Source organism: Cheilinus undulatus, linkage group 22 (assembly GCF_018320785.1).
Source record: "Cheilinus undulatus linkage group 22, ASM1832078v1, whole genome shotgun sequence".
NCBI lineage: Eukaryota > Metazoa > Chordata > Actinopteri > Labriformes > Labridae > Cheilinus > Cheilinus undulatus.
In genome coordinates this window covers 29,336,854-29,355,378 of record NC_054886.1, presented here as the reverse complement: position 1 = coordinate 29,355,378, position 18,525 = coordinate 29,336,854, and the positions used below count along the sequence as shown (strand labels likewise).

General features: G+C 38.5%; 2 protein-coding genes across 8 annotated transcripts in view; one reads left to right on the top strand and one right to left on the bottom strand.

Moving 5' to 3' along the window:
• The window catches only part of exoc6b (exocyst complex component 6B), a 151,132-nt gene extending 146,410 nt beyond the window's left edge, over positions 1–4,722 (bottom strand). For 5 of the 7 annotated variants that reach the window (XM_041779379.1, XM_041779380.1, XM_041779382.1 and 2 more), the window contains exon 1: positions 4,528–4,721. In XM_041779379.1, coding sequence (XP_041635313.1) covers positions 4,528–4,685 — 158 coding nt within the window. In that variant the 5' untranslated portion in view covers positions 4,686–4,721. Of the gene's footprint in view, positions 1–4,527 lie in introns of all 7 variants that reach the window. The other 2 variants (XM_041779378.1, XM_041779384.1) reach the window with 2 other exon arrangements.
• A 1,697-nt stretch (positions 4,723–6,419) lies between these two features.
• On the top strand, positions 6,420–16,188 carry tkfc (triokinase/FMN cyclase). Its single transcript, XM_041779625.1, has 17 exons — positions 6,420–6,483; positions 7,020–7,209; positions 7,743–7,847; positions 8,378–8,565; positions 10,222–10,300; positions 10,643–10,732; positions 10,834–10,868; positions 10,968–11,052; positions 11,139–11,228; positions 12,106–12,222; positions 13,306–13,425; positions 13,767–13,904; positions 13,999–14,105; positions 14,183–14,289; positions 15,253–15,286; positions 15,367–15,459; positions 15,536–16,188. Exons 1-17 carry the CDS (start codon positions 6,478–6,480, stop codon positions 15,692–15,694), a joined length of 1,743 nt encoding a protein of 580 aa, XP_041635559.1. The 5' UTR covers positions 6,420–6,477; the 3' UTR covers positions 15,695–16,188.
• Positions 16,189–18,525: the final 2,337 nt, after the last annotated feature.

Here is an 18,525-nt window from a genome sequence, read left to right as displayed (position 1 = left end):
ATTTTTTTCATTATTTTTTAGCTTTTTTTTTTTGGGAAAAAAAATCTTGGAAAAAGCACAGAGCTTGAAGTACATCTTCTCATTTATGTCATTTTTTTCATTATTGTTTTCCTTTTGTGTCAATTTTTCAAAGTTTTTTTTCCAACTTTTTTTGTCATTTTCTTTCATTATTTTTTGAATTTTTTTTTTTTTGTCTTTTTTCATCATTTTCTTTCATTTTTTTCCTCATTTTTTGTTGTTTTTTCATCATTTTTTATCATTTTTTTCTTTTTTAATCAATTTTTCAAGGCTTTTTTTTTCATTTTCATCGACATTTTTTTTCAACCATTCTTCTTGTCATTTTCTTTCATTATTTTTTTCTTTTTTCATCATTTCTTCATCAATTTTTTGGTCTTTTTTCATTTTCCTTCATTATTGTTTTCTTCAGTTTTTTGTTATGTTTTTCAGCATTTTTTTCATTTTTTGTTATTTTTCATCAATGGCTTGGAAAAAGCACAGGGCTTAAAGTCTTACACATCTTCTTACTTTTGCAGTAAAAAATGAATTAAGAATAACAGGAACTATAAAAACTTCACCATAGCTTTTAAAACAGTTTTAAAACCAGAAACAAAGCCATTTTATTGCTAAAGTAATATGGGTCAAAGAGGAAACTAATTACAGACGCTGCCCCTGATTCAGAGCAGGTACGCACACACCAAATTTAGTTTTGAAGCTAATAGCTTCATCCATTATCATCTGATACTTGCCTTATATCAAAACTCTATTTTCAACACCTCTCTGGGCTAAATTTAGCTCATGATGAAGCAGACAGCTTCAAACATAGACTGCTTTCATGTTTTCAGCATGGGACTGTGTAGAAATGGAAATACTGAGACTTTGGTGGAGACTTTAGTTAGAGGACGCTGGAACAGATGAAACACCACACAGAGGACGAATATTATATTCTAGCTGAGTATGTGTCTGCCCGTGTCGCTCACGCTGTCCCTGCAGCACTTAGAGGGGAATTTAGCACCCCAAGGTGTCACACAAAAGTGTCAAGTCATATGGTGTCTGCATCCTCAGAGGGTGACAAACACACACTCACATAAACACATCCAGTGTTTGCTGACAGGCACAGTGACAGTCCTTAATGACTACATTTAATGCCTTATTAGGAGGAAAAGGTTGTGAAAGGCACCTTTGACAAAAACTCAATAGGACACTAATTCATTCAGATTTCCTCCTTGGGCAAGTTAGAAAGGAGACTGTCAGCCTGGAGAACAGAGAAGACAAAAGAGGAGAGTACATTTAATATTAGTCAGTCCGTATAGTTTAGTGGCATACAGTCAAGGAAGATGTAAACTAAATGTTTGACATGAGGTAACTCCTGGTTAGGGTTGGGTATCGTTTTGATTTTTTCCAATACTGGATGTATACTCAATGCAATTTATACAGTGCCGATGTCTAAACGGTGCCTGAATTAATATTTTTAAGGGGGAAAATTGTTTTACACTTCACTATTGTTAATAATCAGAAAAAGATACCAATAGATCAAAGCTTTTATGGTCACTTTTGAGTTCATCAGACTATCAAGAGGATGTAAAGCGGACACTGTCAGTCAGTTGATTGAGAAATATCGTGCAGTTTTGTTCCCCTGATGACCCATCAGTGTGATTTCAGTTGACCAAGTTTTTCTTTTGTTGACTACAGGCCTAGAAGGTAGTGCAGAAAGATGACGGGGGGGACGTGTGTCAAGCTCTTGCAAGCTATTATTTACCATAACATTCTAAAAGACATAAACATACAGTACATCAGTATCTACTGTATGTTTTACAGTCTTCTTCCAGGTGTCGTCTGGCCCAGTGTTTCCCAAACTTTTTTCCTCGTGCGCCTTCTGTGCTGTCTTCTGCTGGTTGGTTGAGCTGATAACTGGTGCTAGCTTGGATAACGTTAATTCTGGACCCACTCTGGTCCTTACCTGGCGCTTTCCAGGGGCCACATAGGCTCTCTTTGAATGCTAAGCACCATGGGCCTTTTAGTGGCTGTCTGGTATGGAAAAATAAGTTTCTTTCTTACACACCAAGCATCAATTACTAGGAATTTAACTCTTTGGCATCCAGTGGCAGTTAGAGCCTTGCTTTGTGTTTTAGAATGGTAGAAAGTTTTTTGGCTTTTTTTGTTTCCATTCTCTTTTTTTGGCATTTTTTTCATCAATTTTATTAGTCATTCTTTAATTATTTTTGTCTTATTTCATATTTTTTTCATCATTTTCTTTCACTGTTTTTCCCTTTTTTTTTTTTTTTTTGCCTTTTTGGCTTTTTTTCTTTTTTTTCGTAATTTTTTTCCATCCTTTTTTTTGTCAATTTTTCAAGACTTTTTTTTTCATTTTTTTCTGCATTTATTTTGTTGAATTTTTTTAGTCTTTTTTTTTTATTACTTTTTGTTATCATTTTTTTTTGTCTTTTTCTCATTACCTTCTTTTTTTTTTCATTATTTTTTGCAATTTTTCCAGCTTTTTTTGTCCTTTTTTCTGGTTAATTTCTTTCATTATTTTTTGTCTTTTTTTCATCCATTTTTTAGTCATTCTTGGTCATTTTTTTAGTCATTTGTTTCATTATCTTTTCATTATTTTTTGTCTATTGTTTTCATCATTTTTTCATTACATTTTTTGTCATCTTTTTTGATCAGTTTATTTCATCATTTTTTGTTCTTTTTCCCCATCATTTTTAATGTTTATTTTTTGTTACTGGGTGGAGAACCCAGCCTATAATATGTATGGCAGAAAAAATGTCCCATTAAATACAGCAGCAATGAAACTATAAAATTTCATTTTGCAGTCGGAAAAAAAAAGAAAAAAAGAAAAAGACAAAAATAATTCCAACCCAGGCTTTGGGAATACGTGGTCTAGCCCCTCTTACTTGCAGCCTCATCCCGTAAGTAACAATGTCAGGTACTGTGGTGTTTGAAAGGTCTGTTGGTCAAATTTCTGTCTCTATGTTTGCCTAATGTGACAAGATGACAATCACATCAGAGAAACAATGATAGCATAAGACACAAATGACTTAATATGGCATGCTAGAACTTCTATTTTTGTAGCTGTGGTGTCTACACAGTTATAGCTATCATTTGCTTTCTACTACTATCAGATCAAAGTTCAAAATTCTGGAATAGTGACAACTCTATAAACGCTAAAAGCTGCAATAAGCACACAATCCCTCAGGTTGGGGCCACTCTTTTTAAACGCCTTAAATATACATCACTGCTTCTAAAGATTAAAAATGAGCATAAACAGAGCTGGTAGGCCCATACTGTAGTTCCAGACACAGATGAAGAAATGCTGCACAAATGTGATCATATAGCCCACATACACCGAATATGAACAGTAGGGTCTTTCAGTTTCTAAGTGCAGTTTCTCCTTAAAAAATCATTGAGCAACAGTGTAAACATTCATAAGCATTTAAACTCATGATAAGCACTAAACAGTGTGGTTTCTGTATGGTGTAATCACACAGTGCTGTAGCTCTCATTCATTGTGTACACAGACTGAGCTGCTGCTGCACTTGACACTCCTTGATACATATGTCGACTGTTGCTACAACCTAGCAGGCTAAGGCACGATTAGAAGCCCTCTACAGACAGTAAAACTTCTCTAGATACGTTAGCTAGCTTATGTGATAAACAGCAACGTTATTTAATATGGGGGAAAAAAGCTTAATTTGCTTCCAGAAACAAGCCTCGACTCCCAGCAAGCTCTGACACCAGTGAGCAGAATGACAATAAGTTAGCCTGCATTCAAGTGCTTGGTATAATTGGAAAACTGAGTTTCATAGTGAGAAAATCGTGTTTCACAGTGGGAAATTCACGTCAAGATTCCCTGAAGTGACTCGGAAAGTTGTAGAATTAATAACAGACAAATAAGCACGATGACTAAATGGAAATATTTACAAAATTTTTCAAGTTCGCAATCAAATTCGGTATTTCAAACATACTATATGGTAATACGTCGTAATTACCGTTTTATATCCACGTTTAATTAATTTTAGGCGATTCTATAAACAAAAATATTTTAAATATTTGCTGGATAGTGTCACTCTTATTTCCGCATCAAGTCTGGGTGCTTGTTAAATAATGAAATTAGGAGAACGATATGTGATACTGTGGAAAACCAGCATTAGAGAACGCGTAAATGCAGCATTAGCTGAGATAGCTAATATTAGCCCAAGTTGCTCTAACGTCTGTTGAAATGTAAAAAATTTAACCTGACAGGCTTGAAAATGAAAGCGTTAAAGCTATGTGAAACAGCCCCTGCTCGCTGTATGGGAATAAATATCACAGTCTGTACAGCTTATTAGCTACAGCTTTGTCCATACTTAGCCCACTAGCTGTCCGATAATGGATACATGACCGTTAAAGTTTTGAACAAGCTTCCCAGAGGAGTTGCTAACTTGGGGCTAGTCAGAGCTAACAGCGCTCCCTCGGCTGGGTGACGCCGAGGGTTCAGCTGTTTTCCATGAGAGACGACCGTAGCCAGGGACCGGTCTCACTCACCGGAGGGTCGGGCCGATACAGTTGGTGTCTGTGCTCTCGATTTCCCGCAGGATACGCTCGTGTTCGGCGGCTGTCTCCACACTCGCCATCCTGCATGTTGCTCCGGACGGTTCCGAGCTGAGCTGATCCGAGCGGACTGGCTGCTCTCCGTGCGTCATGCAGGCAGGAGGAACAACACAGGGGTTGGTTTGATGTTTTCACACGACAGCCCGAGAGAGCGGAGTTTCCCTGGTGTTTGGGGGACAGCAGTCTCATCAGGAGGGCTGGAGGATGTGGAGCAAAAAGAAATCACAAATTCATACTTTAGATGAATTTCGATTGACTACCTTAATGTTTGTTTCTGTAAGAAAATAGCAAATGGTTGTGATGTTGGGTAATTTTAAAGAATTTAATTTTAATCTAAAGAAATTCAACAGCAGATGAGAAATAAAATTGACAGTCTAAAAAAGGCTAATTCTAAGGCTCACCATAGTGAGAGACATTATCCACAAATGGAGAAAACTTGCAACAGTGGTGAACCCTCCCAGGAGGCCCCCTGTTTTGAGTTTGGGTTCATATAAAGTCAAAATTCATGACATTTAAACTACAAAAAAAAATTTCCTCTTAATTGTAAAATTCTTACACTCAAAATTAACGTAAATTTATATCTAAAAAATAAATTTTACACTATAACAAACAGATTGTCTTCTTTTTTTTTTTTTTTAGGTGTATATAAGACACCATTGTACTTTCCCTATCACCTGTACTGCAGCCAGCCACCAGGGGGCAGTTGAGATATTTAATCATAACCATTTAAGGTTAGGGGAGGCAATCCCAGTGGTCATTTTAATAATTTCAAGATTTTTGGTGTTGCTTTATTCACTGAAGGGATTTTTTTCTTGATAAAAGATACCCCGAATACTGCAACATATTTGTCCCCTCTTTTGTATATTCAATTATAGTCTGGGCCAGATGTGAGGTTGTGGGGGGCCTGGTGTTGCCCTTGGGCCGTCTGTTGATGATCATTGCTCTAAATGATTTTTTTTTTTTTTTTAAGGAACTGAATCATTTCTGACTGATAATGCATAGACTTTTTGGAGCATTTTAGATCAAAATTTGTATTTTATTTGCTTGAAAATAGTGCTGATAACAGCCTGACTAGCAAAAACTTGCAGGGTGAGCATGCCACTCCTATAGTTGGGCTAAGCACCAGATATTTCACACTTCCTGCTCCACCTCTGGTCAAAGGTCAGTGTCACTGGGCTTTCGTTCATCCATTGCTTACAAGATTTCTACAAATCTCACAACCACAGAAGCCACACTAGCCCTATTTCTTGATTCACCACTTAACTTTACTGTCTGGCAATTGCACATGCTATCTAGATTCTAGTAGAGCCATTAAACCACTAAGTGGGGGTAGTTTCTACATAAAATTTCTATTTTTTCCACAGTACAGACAACGTTTAATCCTATTTTCTAAATAAATAACACAAGTAATAATAAAAAAATATTGGTGTATACTCTAACAACTCTAAACAAACTGTGTCATTGAGCTTTCCTTTAATTAGTCGTCGAAATCCAGGCCACACTTATCGATTCACCTGGTTAAAAAGTGGGAGTGACTGTCCTCACAGGGTGCGTCGAGCTACTGTTTGTGACCGTTAGTACTCCAGGACGACTTCTTCTCTCTTTTTCAAAATAAAAGCATGTGCAAATTCTAAGCGTAAATTTTGGGTCAAATTTCCCTCATTTTAAATTTAAAAAATTCGTTTGACCATTCTCGTGCTACAAAATTAAGCTTCACATCCACACTTGACTCGGGAGAGACATTTTTGATAATATTAAATAAGGGCGCGCTTTTATTTTTAAGGCACCGACGTATTATCCTCACTTTTAATCCTACGGAATCTGGCTTCTCAAAATCGTGCTTCAACCTGCTGTCGGAGGGGGAAAGAGGCAAGAAAACTGCAAATGGAGGTAAACTATAACATTTTTAAAGTTGATCAAACATTAACGAGTACATGCATCCAGAAATAAGTTTAGTTTGGTCGTCATTTTGGCTATCATAAAAGGCAGACGATGTGTTTTTGCTAGGTTAGCATGGCTTTGCACACTTGCTCCTCCTCAGGATCAGAGTCCACTGGACGACAACGTTTGGGAGCAGAGGCTGTAAAAATGTACTTTTATGTTGTGTTGGTTTTGGAGATTAAAGTTAACAGTAAAAGCTTATGTAAACTTTCGTTTTACTGGTTGTTTTTGTGCTAAGTCACGCCTGACGTTATTCCCATAGGAGGGATGTGCATAAGACCAAATTGTATGAAAGCCAAGCTAAATTGTGTGTATATTTGTCAATAATAAGTCTTAAAGGTCTGATGGTGCAGATTTTGTGTTATACAAATGACTGCAAGATAAATGCGCAGCATTTGCTGTTGTTACAGGACATTTATGGCATGTTTTTGCCTACATTTTGTGAGCCCACTAACTGTTTTATACGTGTATTTTTTCTGTCCTAGCCCAAAAAGAAGCTGATAAACTCCCCAGACAGCTGTGTGGACGAGGCTCTCTGTGGTCTGGTAAGGGCCAGCGGGGGCCTCTCTCTGCTGAAGGGCCACAGAGTCGTGCTCCGCTCCGACCTGGACAACCTGAGGGGGAAAGTGGCCCTGCTGTCCGGAGGAGGGTCAGGACATGAGCCAGCACATGGGGGTATGACCTACCGTCATGAGTTTAAGTTTTAGGTATGTGGGCTGCTAAGGATTTGTCATGGGGCTGATGTGATGAGTCAAGCTCAACACATGCTGACACACAAGTATCGCGCAACTGCCAAGGTCAAGCTGGACGGCATTTCTTTCGTCCAGTCTTTTTCACCCCTGGCTGTACAGCTGCAGACCACTGCCAGTTTTAGGGCCCTCTGGACATCCACAGCACAACCAGGTGCTAGTGACAACCCTGATAACCACCTGGACGGTACCCTAAGCAGTGCTCACTCGCCATATCCACCCAATACTCCAGCCTTAAGTTGTGTACTTAGTTATTTTTTTACTACAGAATTTCCCCACGCCCCTGGTAATATGCAAAGACATCCAGAGCACAACTTACTCCTCAATTTTGCACCTTAGTGCAGCCTTAATTTTTGTCCCAAACATGCCTGAAAGTTATGCACAGTACTATACATACCTCAGTACGTTACAAAGATGATCTTAGCTCGTGTTCATTCACATCTATCTGTCTGTTTTCAGGTTATATTGGTGCAGGTATGCTGTCTGCAGCTGTTGCAGGTGGAGTTTTTGCATCTCCGCCTCCTACAAGCATCCTGGCTGCTATTCTCTCCTTACACAGTGCAGGTAACGTGCAGATGAGTTTGCATTTTCAGGGTTTTAGAGAGCTTTTTATGCTTCTGTAGTAGTTTAACTAATAACTAGAGGTGGGACAGAACATCAATACAGGATACAATGTTATTATTACACATGTAATTATGCCAAATATCAATACTGTAATTGAACATGGCAATTTTACAACAGGATAGAAGAAGAGGAAGTCACCCAGATAACGTCAGACTGCAGTGGAAAGAAGTAAGAGTTGGTCTGGAGTGTAATAGAAGTTGGACCTGACTCCAAAATTCAAAAAAGAAATGATCAATATTGTGGTCATATATCATGTATCGTGTCATGTAGGTTGTTTTCAGTCACATCATCCTGATGATGCACAAAACTCAGATGGTGTGCAGGAAGTGGAGAACAGGGAGAACTGGGAATAGAGGATAGCTAGTGTCTTAGAGCTCTACAAATCTTATCAAGGTGAAAATGCATTTGCTTAACAGAAATAAGGCTTTTTAAGACATAATTGATGAAAAAGTGTTGTTCTCCCTAATCAGGAGCCTCTGGAGTCCTTCTCATCGTGAAGAACTACACCGGCGACCGCCTCAACTTTGGCCTGGCTGCAGAGCAGGCTCGAAACCACGGCGTCAACATCAACATGGTGATAGTCGCAGACGACTGCGCCTTTAGCCAGCCCAGTAAGGCCGGGAGGAGAGGGCTGTGTGGCACCATCTTCATACACAAGGTAAATGACCAAAAATGACAGTTATATTTCTTTTGTGTAATTACCTCAACATCAGAATTTATTTTGTTAACTATTGTAAATGTCATCTGTTTAAAATGGATTTTAATTTTTGTCACATTTTAGTTATTTTAACTTTTAAAGTTGTAGCCTAGTTTTAGTTGGCAAACACTCAAAAACATTGTAGTGAAAAAAATTCGTAAAGTTTTGTAAATACCTTTTAATAAAACTTGTTTTTCTGAACTAATTTAATAAGTAGAGTTGTAAAATTAATGTTAATGTAAAACATTCATATTTTTACACCAACAATACTTTAATTACTCTAAAATATACTGAATAAAATATCATGGATTCTAAATGTCCAACAGTCCAGCAACAACATTTTGGACTCATTGTAGTCTCCTCAGAGTTTGTATGAACAAAGATCTATTTTTAGCTAGTCTTAGCCTTGTCTTTCTCATGAAAAAATTATGGTGGACAATCACTTTAAGTCATAGATGTGAAAATAAGAATCTGAACTCACCATCCTCTTACTGTACCAGCACTTTAAAACTCCTGCCCTGTCTCTCTTTTTCTCAGTTATCAGTTTACTCAAATATTTTCACAGTAGCTGAACAAACTCCATCCACCGAGGTGCTGTTGAATCCCCTGAAAAAACAATGGAAACAGACCTTAGCCCCAGAAAGAATATTACACAGGCCCCCCTTAACTGGCTGGCCAAGCAACAAATGTTGCATATTTTTTTACAAATATCTATGCATTTTAACTCTTTTTGAAGCATAATTTCCCCATTTATGAGTAGTATTTTTAACCATGGTTAAATTAAATTTACTTGCATTATTTCGCAGAGCTGGACTAAACCACTTGGACTTTTTTGTGGAAGGAGATGAGGCTCCCCAGTATTTACTTTACTCAATTTGATACAACTTTCAGCCTGTTGACCCATTCGTTTTGTTGCTTTTGGTTTAATAATGACAATAGTTTGTAAGAAAAAAATGATAAAGACACACTTCTGATTGCAGGCTCCTCAAGGGCCCCTCCATGGTAATCAGAATTTACGAGTGAATTTAGCCAGCGTATCCATCTATGAGCTTGAAAATATTCTGTTTTTTATAGGAAAGTATTGTTTTTTTTTATTTAAATTTACAGTGTAAAGCCAACATTGTTTCATTACTGATAAGTGCCTATATATATATATATGTATATATGGTGTTGTTTTGTTAATGTAAAGCATCTTTTTGATCTTTTATGTGTTTTGGGCATTCAGATACCAGCTGGTGGTTTAATTTCTGACAGCCTGACAGAGGTGGTCAGGCATTCTTTTATATGGATTGGCTAAACACAGCGCATAATGGAGCAGATCAAAGACCCAATCAGCTGACATCATCTGCTGTATCCTGATATCAGACAGAAAGCATGGCTTTATTTACGTCCTGCCCAGCTTTGTTCAGAGTGATGGGAACTGCTAACCTTGCACTAACACTGGTGGATCAACACTGTCACTCAGAATGGAGTTCAAATTAACTCTGAAATATTTGACCAACCTTTTCTTGATGTAAACAGGGCCTTAGTCTTCCCGTGGCAAAAGCAGCTCTTTATGTTTTATGAGGATAGTCGCCCCTTGTACCATTCAGTAAAATTCTGATCATTCTCTGTCAGCTTGCAGGTGCCATGGCAGAAGAAGGCTGCTCATTGGACCAGATTGTTCCTAAGGTGACGGAGGTTTTGAAGGGGATTGGTGTGTAATTTTTGACGTATATTATATCTTTGTTAAATTAATGCTTTTTTCGAAACAGACAAAATATGACAAAGTGCCCTCTAGAATGCCCTTGTCGTGGACAAAACATGATAAAGTGCCCACTAGGATGTCCTTCTAGTAAATAAAATCATGATAAAGTGCCCACTAGGATGTCCTTCTAGTAAATAAAATCATGATTAAGTGCCCACTAGGATGTCCTCTAGTGGACAAAAAAACATAATAAAATGTTCACTAGGATTCCCTTGTAGTGAATAAAAACATGATAAAGTGCCCTCTATGACTGAGCTTTCATAAAACAGCCTGTTGGTGTGTTTATTTCAGGAACACTGGGGGTGAGTCTGTCCCCGTGCAGTGTCCCGGGCTGTCTGCCTTCTTTTGAGCTCCCGCCTGGAGAGATGGAGCTCGGACTGGGTGAGGAAAATAACCGGATAATCATATCCCTGAAAGAGATGATTATTCAGAGAGAACTGTGGCATTTCTAAGTGTTCATGGGTGTTTATCATCTTCTGCAGGAATCCACGGTGAACCTGGGATCAAGAGATCAAAGGTGATTCTGATTCAGACAGTCCCTGCTTTAATACACTACTTATATGTCTCTGTTAACCCTGTATGTACATGTTTATTATTGATTATTCCTCATTATCAGGTTGCAGCAGCAGACGAGGTTGTAAAGATGATGATCGATCACATCACCAACCCTGACAGCCAATCACATCTGCCTGTTCAGTCAGGTTCTCACAGTCTTATGTCTCTTTTACAGAATGTAGTTTGAGTTTAATTTGAATATTTTATATTCAGACTTGATTTGTATTCACAGGAGACAGCGTGGTGTTGTGTGTGAACAACCTGGGAGCTTTATCCTGTCTGGAGATGGCGGTGGTTACTAAAGCAGCCATCGTCTGTCTAGGTCAGTGATACTGGAGCCACATGTGGCTCTTTTATGATTATCTGTTGTTCTTTTATGACTTAATTTTAAATATTATCCCCCAGAAAACCTTAAAAAAGGGAAACTTGTTTGCCCTTTTGGCACCATTTTTTGCAACTTTTCAGCCATTTAAGCTATCTTTCGCCATTAAATACCACTTTTTTTCCTTCTAGTTTACCCATTTTGACACTTTTTTGAACCTTTGTACCCATTTTTTGCCACTTTTATCCCATTGTTGCCACTCTTCACCATTTTCACCCATTTAAGCTACCTGTTGCCATTAAACACCACTTGTATCCCCTTTTTTGCCTGTTTTTGACACTTCTTTTTGCCACTTTTATCCCGTTTTTGCCCCTTTTCATCACTTTTAACCAATTTCAGCTACCCTTTGCCACTAAATACCACTTGTTTCCTGTTTTTTGCTCTCTTGACTGCTTTTTGCCCATTTTTGTCACTTTTCACTAATTTTTTTTGCCACATTTAGACCATTTTATGTCACGTATAACTCGTTTTTTGCCACTTCTCACCCATTTTTTGCTGCTCTCTGATCCCCTTTCCAATTTTCCTCCCTATTTTCACCCATTTTTGTTGCTTTTCGTCCACTTTTGCCACCTTTAACTTCTCGTTATTGCTACTTCAAGATGTTTTGCTTCACCGCTTAGATTGTGGCTCTTGCAAAGGTATTTTTCAACAGTTTGACTCTTTGGTTGAGCATGGTTGAGTAACACTGGTCTAGGTAATGTACTAAGATTTGTTCATTTAACCATTTCTAAATTTACTTTAACTGTTAATCCTCTGATTAATGGATCTCAACTTTAATAATTCTGTAGGAATTGATTGGTTGTTTCTTTGTTTTCAGAGAGTCGTGGTGTAGTCGTTGCTAGGGTGATGTCTGGGTTGTTTATGACGTCACTGGAGATGGCGGGAGTGTCGCTGACACTGATGAAGGCCAACCAGGAAACACTCAGACTGTTTGGTAAGAATGGTCATGTTTCACACGTTGAGCTGTACACATGAGTTTAACCGTACTATCCATAAGTTAACATAATTCATCTTTTAGCGTCTTAACATACTTCTTAATTGTTTATCATGAATGTAAAATTATATTATTTAATGCCTGACAGTATGGAGTAAAAAATTTACTACCACCAGGGCTTGACATGACTTTTTTTGCTCACCGGCAGCTGTGGCTAGTGGTTTTCCAAAGCCAGTAGTCAAAGCTGAATCAAGTATTTCTGGCATGACTTTACCAACTTAAAAGGTGCACAGAGGGAGAAAGCTCCAGAAAAAAAGGATGCGAGAGATGCAGATAAAAGGAGAGCGAGATGCAGAAACATAAAGACTGAGATATAGATTAAGAGGGAGATGTAGATAAAATGCACAGGTAGATGCATATAAAAAGAGGAAGATGCAGAAAGAGTGGATGCAGAAATAGAACTGGGAAATGCAGAAAAAAAATATAAAAGGAAAATACTGAAAGAAGGATTTGCAGAAAAGGTAAGAAGACAGAGGCAGAAAAAGGAAAGAGGGAGATGCAGAAAGAAGAGAGGAAAGCAAATAAAGAGAAGAGGGAGGTTCACAAAAATGGAAAAAGGAGATGCAGAGAGAGACATCAAGCAGAGTAGTGGATAACAGACACAAATAAAATGTATTTGTGGCCAACCTGGCCAATAACCCATCTTAACTTTATTATCTTGGATATGGCTGTAATGTCAGTGATGATATTAACAGTTTGTGTAGAATTAGTGGTCATAGCCTTGTTTTATAAAAGACTAAATACTCTGATGTTGGCATTAGCAACTGAGATGGTAGTAAAACAAAGAGGAGTGACATTGGTAACTAAAGCAAACTTTAAAAATGATTCATAAAATGTTCAGCCTCTGTTTTAACTTCAGCGTATCCCAACCTTGATGCTGAAACAAATACATTTCACTAACACAAACCATCAAATATTTTAAACTGAAATAGTCTTCTCTTGCTCAAAAAGCCTTTGCAGTAAAGAAAATAAACAAAAAGAAAGAAAAAACAAGATATTTCTAACACCCTCTTCCCCTTGTAGATGCTAGGACTAGCGCCCCCGCCTGGCCAAACCTCAGCAGTGTTTGTGTCAGTGGACGCAGATACATCACAGAGCCTCAAACCACGAAGTCACAGCCTCAGGACGACACGCACTCTGAAGGTTAGTTTCTAGACTTGCACAGTGATATACAGAGTACCTGGTATTCTGTGGAAAATTTGTGTTGCTGTGGCTTATTTTGATATAACTTCATGAAAATCCAGAAATAGTATTTAGGTGCTTTATGTAATCCTGACAGTTGCATGAACCAAAACTGTAAATCTGTGGAGTCTGAGAGCAGGAGTATGGAGATGAAAAAGGCTCAATACAGCCATCTTGTGACCATTAATGGTTCTGCGGCCTGATTCATTTGGTTTTTGGAAATAACTGTGGAAGTTGAAATGTGTTCATGTTTTAAATGATTAAAATGAATAATAGTTAAAGTGTCTCTGTGTGCCTTGAAGGACCACTGAGTCCTGTGATGCGTAAAGTTCTGGAGAAGATTTGTTCCACACTCCTGGAGAAGCAGGAAGAGCTGAACTCTCTGGACCGAGCAGCAGGAGACGGAGACTGTGGGAACACTCACGCACAAGCTGCCAGAGGTGAAAGACCTAGTGTGGCATCAACAACTTTAAAACATGCATGCATGCATCTTTCTATAAACAGACTTTTAATGATGTAAAAATTCTCATTCAGCCATCCAGGACTGGCTCCAGAATCATGTGGTCCCTGGTTGTCCGGGTCAGCTGTTATCAGCCCTCGCTGGATTGATCGAGGAGAAAATGGGCGGGTCCTCAGGAGCGGTTAGTTGATAACATTAATAATAAAATCAACAGATTAAATAAAAAATTTATCACATTTATTTTCATGTTTGTCTCAGTTGTATAGTTTGTTCCTGACTGCAGCCGCTGGTCATGTCACGGAGGGGCGAAGCAATGCTGCAGCCTGGGCAAATGCAATGCATGCTGGGACACAAGCTATGAAAAGGTGTGTGGCACTGTGTCTGTGTATTTGTTAAATTTTTTATACTATTTTAGTGTTATATGAGATTTTCCAGATACCAGTTGTTTATTTTTAACAGGTTTTTTATTGTAAAACATTCTAAAGGACAACAAAGAAAATTGAAGACAAACAATTATGAAAATAACGACTTAATGAGTTCTTAAGTATGTTTTTAAAGCATTATTTAAAGCAGTGATCAAACTTCAGAACCTACTCCAACCTCCTTGATGAAAGATAGAGACCCAAATCCTTCAAAATAAAAGCACCTTATAGACTTTCTGCCCCTTTTTTTCAGGCACACATCTGTGACCCTCTGAAATGGCTTTTTTGATCCTCTTTTGGGTCGAGACCCACCAGTGGGAAACCAAGGGTGTATAGTAATTTTGTCTTTCCAGCAAAACAGTAGAAAAGTGTCAATAGTGGTATTAATAAGGACTCGGATTGATATGTTTGTTGCCTGTTTATTGCCCACTCAAAACATCTCTGTGACCCACTTTTGGGTCCTGAAGCACCAGTTTAGAACCAGTGGTTTAAAGAAACATAGGGAGTTTATGCAAAAATGTTGGCAAATGAAAAAACTTCCAAGAAAAGGCAGCAACAGCACGTTAAAAATAATTAACAGAGACAAATCTACTAATATTGAGGCATAAAAGGCTAAAATAAGAGTCAAGTCCATCAAAATTTCAAAATAAAAGCCCTGTGAGACCGCAGAATCGAACATACTTCTTTTGCCAACAACAAAACAGGAGAAAAAAGTCTTCGCTTAATTATTGTGCTTTCGTTTATCTTCATAATCACCAAAGTCTAAACAGCCAGAACTGTCAGTCTAGTAACGAGCTCAGTAAGAGCAGCAGCAACAGGAAACTGACAAATACCTCAAAGGTCAAAGAGAAGAGGCTCTGCTCGTGTGGGTTGATAATCGAATCTTTAATGTGATGACTGTTTCAGATACGGGGGAGCAGATGTGGGAGACAGAACCATGGTGAGAAAATACTCCTTTCAACTCATTTATGCCTCCCATTAAATAAAGTTATACATCCTGAGTTTTTGTTTTGTTGTTAGCTGGACGCTCTGTGTCCCGCTGTGGATGAGCTGATGAAGCTAACTGAAGCGCCCCCTGGAGGAGAAATGGCTGTACTACAAAATGTGGTGAAGGTGTGGTTAACACTTTATTTAAGGACTACCATCATTTTCCTTCTCTTCCTTCATGAGTGTTCCTCTCTCTCTGTAGAAAGCGGCCTCTGGGGCGGAGTCGACCCGCGACCTCACGGCGAGAGCGGGCCGGGCCAGCTACATCGCGGCTGAGAGGGTCACCCTGCCTGACCCCGGCGCTGTGGCGGTAGCCGCCATATTGAAAGCAGCACTGGAAGTACTGGAAGGGCAGAAGTAATCCAACAACATATATTGAAGACTTCTAATATCAGAACAACACTGGAACACCTGGATAAAAAAAATTAGGGGCCTTTAATTAATAAACAGCTTACTTTGCACTCGTAGAAATAGTAGTAACAGTTTTTAGTCTGTAAAAAATTGCAAGACTTGAATAAATGATGAAAATAAACTGAAATAAGTTAATTTTAGAGTTTCTGTGAAGTAGTTTAATCATTGATACAACATTCCTTCTAAATACTATAGAATACAACAGAGACTAGGTTCTGAAATTGACCCTTTTCATGTTTCTTCAGCCTTTTTCTGGGTGCTTAAAACTTGAATTTCACATATGTGACACGCCTTACATTGAACTTATCACACTGTGTATAGCTAGAGTATTTTTCTATTAAACATTCCTAACCAAGAGCTTTTTTGATCTGGCTTTGTGTCTATAAAGAGAGTTTTTGAATGAAGCTTGCTTTTTGAGAAAAAAATAAAGGTTAAACTAAAAGATTTGATGGTGTAACTGATGCTCTGCTTTGGTTTTGTTGGTCATGTCAGACTTTTAAATTTAGACCGTTTCATAGCCAGTCAAAAATACCCTGTAGCCTGTTTTCCATTGAGGTTAAAGCTATATTCACTGTCCTATTTACATGTAACCAAGAATAATTTCCTGTCAGGTGTGTCATTAAAGTTGTTTTAGCCAAATATACCTGACAGTAACAAATTAAAATTGTATAATAAGGGATAAAAAGCAATAATTGTTTGAAATAAGTGAACACTTCAGCCAGTGCAGCAGACAAAGTTGATCTAGGAGTCCTGAAATGAGATGTACTGACTTATTAAAAAAACAGGCATGTTATTTCAAGACTTTCAAGCTTGTAGTCCAAAATGAAATGTTAACATAAATGAATGCATTAGTTTATGTTAAGATAAATGTAGAATCAAAAATGAAATGTTCAGTGGTTTTCAATGGGACATTTTTGTCCTTAGGAACAAATGTGTCGGTTTTTGTGTCGCTGAGCCATTCTAGGCTTATTTAAGAATTTTCAAAAGGAATAGCTTCCGGCAAATTTGAGATATATTCTTTCGACACAGCCAAAATAAAAACTGAATGGTACACAATGTCCCCAGGATCTGTGAAGGGTTAAACCACTCATTCCCAAAATCTGGGTCAGGACCGAAAGTTGGGTTGCTAGAGTATTTTTTGGGGGGGGGTCACCAAATAAGTTTTCATAATTTCTCTGCTACAGCATTTAACATGGTATATGTTTCTGCATTAACAAAGCTCTACCAGCCACTGGATGGCAAAGAAAAAGTCAGTAATTGAGGCTTGGCTGATTTAAAAGAAAGAAACGTATTGTTCCAGACCAGGGGAGGGTCTAGCCAAAGGGGTCCAAGTCTATGTGACGGAGGTAAAGTAGCCTCTTCCAGGCTTGTAAAACAGAAAGTGCCAGGTCGGGATCAGATTGGGTCTGGGCCTGTGTCCATAACTGGCTGTTTTAGCACTAGCGGTGCCGATAACATCTTTTTCAGAGAGTTTCTCTTCAGTGTCTCTTGTTGCTAAGTTACAAAAAAAGATTCCCGCTTTTTTAATAGCTCCATGTGCTTCACATTTCTGTATTTCCAGGAAATATCACACAGACGACATGTAGACAATGTAAGGGAATCCTGTTCTATCACATGCAGCAGCTGCAGACCTGAAACCAACCCAAACAAAAAGACGAAGAAAGACGAGTCAGATCAGTTTCTCCTCTGCTATCATCAGAAGTCCCGCCCCTTCTTGATTTTGATTGGCAATTGAGGGAGAAGTGACACTGACGAGCGCAGAGCTGTTCCAAAATTTGGAACCGTTTTCAAAAAATGGTGTTTAGTGAGCATTGCTGCCAGGTAAGCAAAAACAACAAAAACACGCCTTAAACCAGCAGCTCCAACTACAGAAGACTTGTACGGCGTAATTTCTGAAATATGTGCAATGGACTGAATCTCATTTTCACAGCGGCTTCAGAAGAACAAATTTCAAGAGTTATTGAAATACAGAAAGCCCACATCCTTTCCAAGCCTTTGTTTTAGCAGATATTTAGGGAAATGAAGGCTGGAATGATACCTTAGCTTATGTGGCAGCCATATTTTCAATCTTCTTCCAAAAATTGACTGCTGCCAATTATCAGCTCCAGCATAATCAACTTGGTTTCAACTGTCATGGTTTCCTGTGCACAAGAAAGGCTGGGAATGTGGCAACAGGCCCAGGCATAAATATTGCACCCCTGCGTAGCATTTTGGTGGAGTTTTGCGGAGCAATACAAACAAACCAATGCATGAGTATGTGGTGCTCACAGAGGCGGCGGCCCCTAGACTCGCTGCAGAAGCGTGAACCAGGCTTAAGTAAAAACGCTGAATAAGGATGACTTTTGTGCTTCTTTTATCAGGTTACACTGCCATCTAGAGGAGGCCTCAGTTACTGCAAAGCTAAGTAGACTGACCAACCATTAAACCAGGTCATCCCTAGTCCTGCCATCTGTATTAGCAGATCATTATAAACAGCTTAGCCTTTTTTTTTAGTGGTTTATATCTTCAGTTAAGACACTTTTCTGCACTTGTCAAATAAATGTGCCTCATGTTATGTATTTTCAGATATAAAGTAGGCAAATATGCTTTGACAGATGGTTTCTGAAGTTCAAGCTTGTGGTTTTTCACAGTCAGCACACTCACACATGTATTTCCTTGTCATGTGTTTTTCTCTCTTTGTGAAAGATTAAAACAGCCGTAAGATAAACATCTCTTTCTTCTCTCTTCCAGCCCTTCTTCTCTTCTGTGTCTCTGACTATCAACCCATGAACGACTTCCTGG

Bases quoted from the DNA above. Each gene is read 5' to 3' on its own strand.
- tkfc (XM_041779625.1), top strand. The intron at 13,426-13,766 runs GTTAGTTTCTAG...TGTGCCTTGAAG, and splicing joins GGACGACACGCACTCTGAAG to GACCACTGAGTCCTGTGATG. The intron at 15,460-15,535 runs GTGTGGTTAACA...CTCTCTCTGTAG, and splicing joins TACTACAAAATGTGGTGAAG to AAAGCGGCCTCTGGGGCGGA.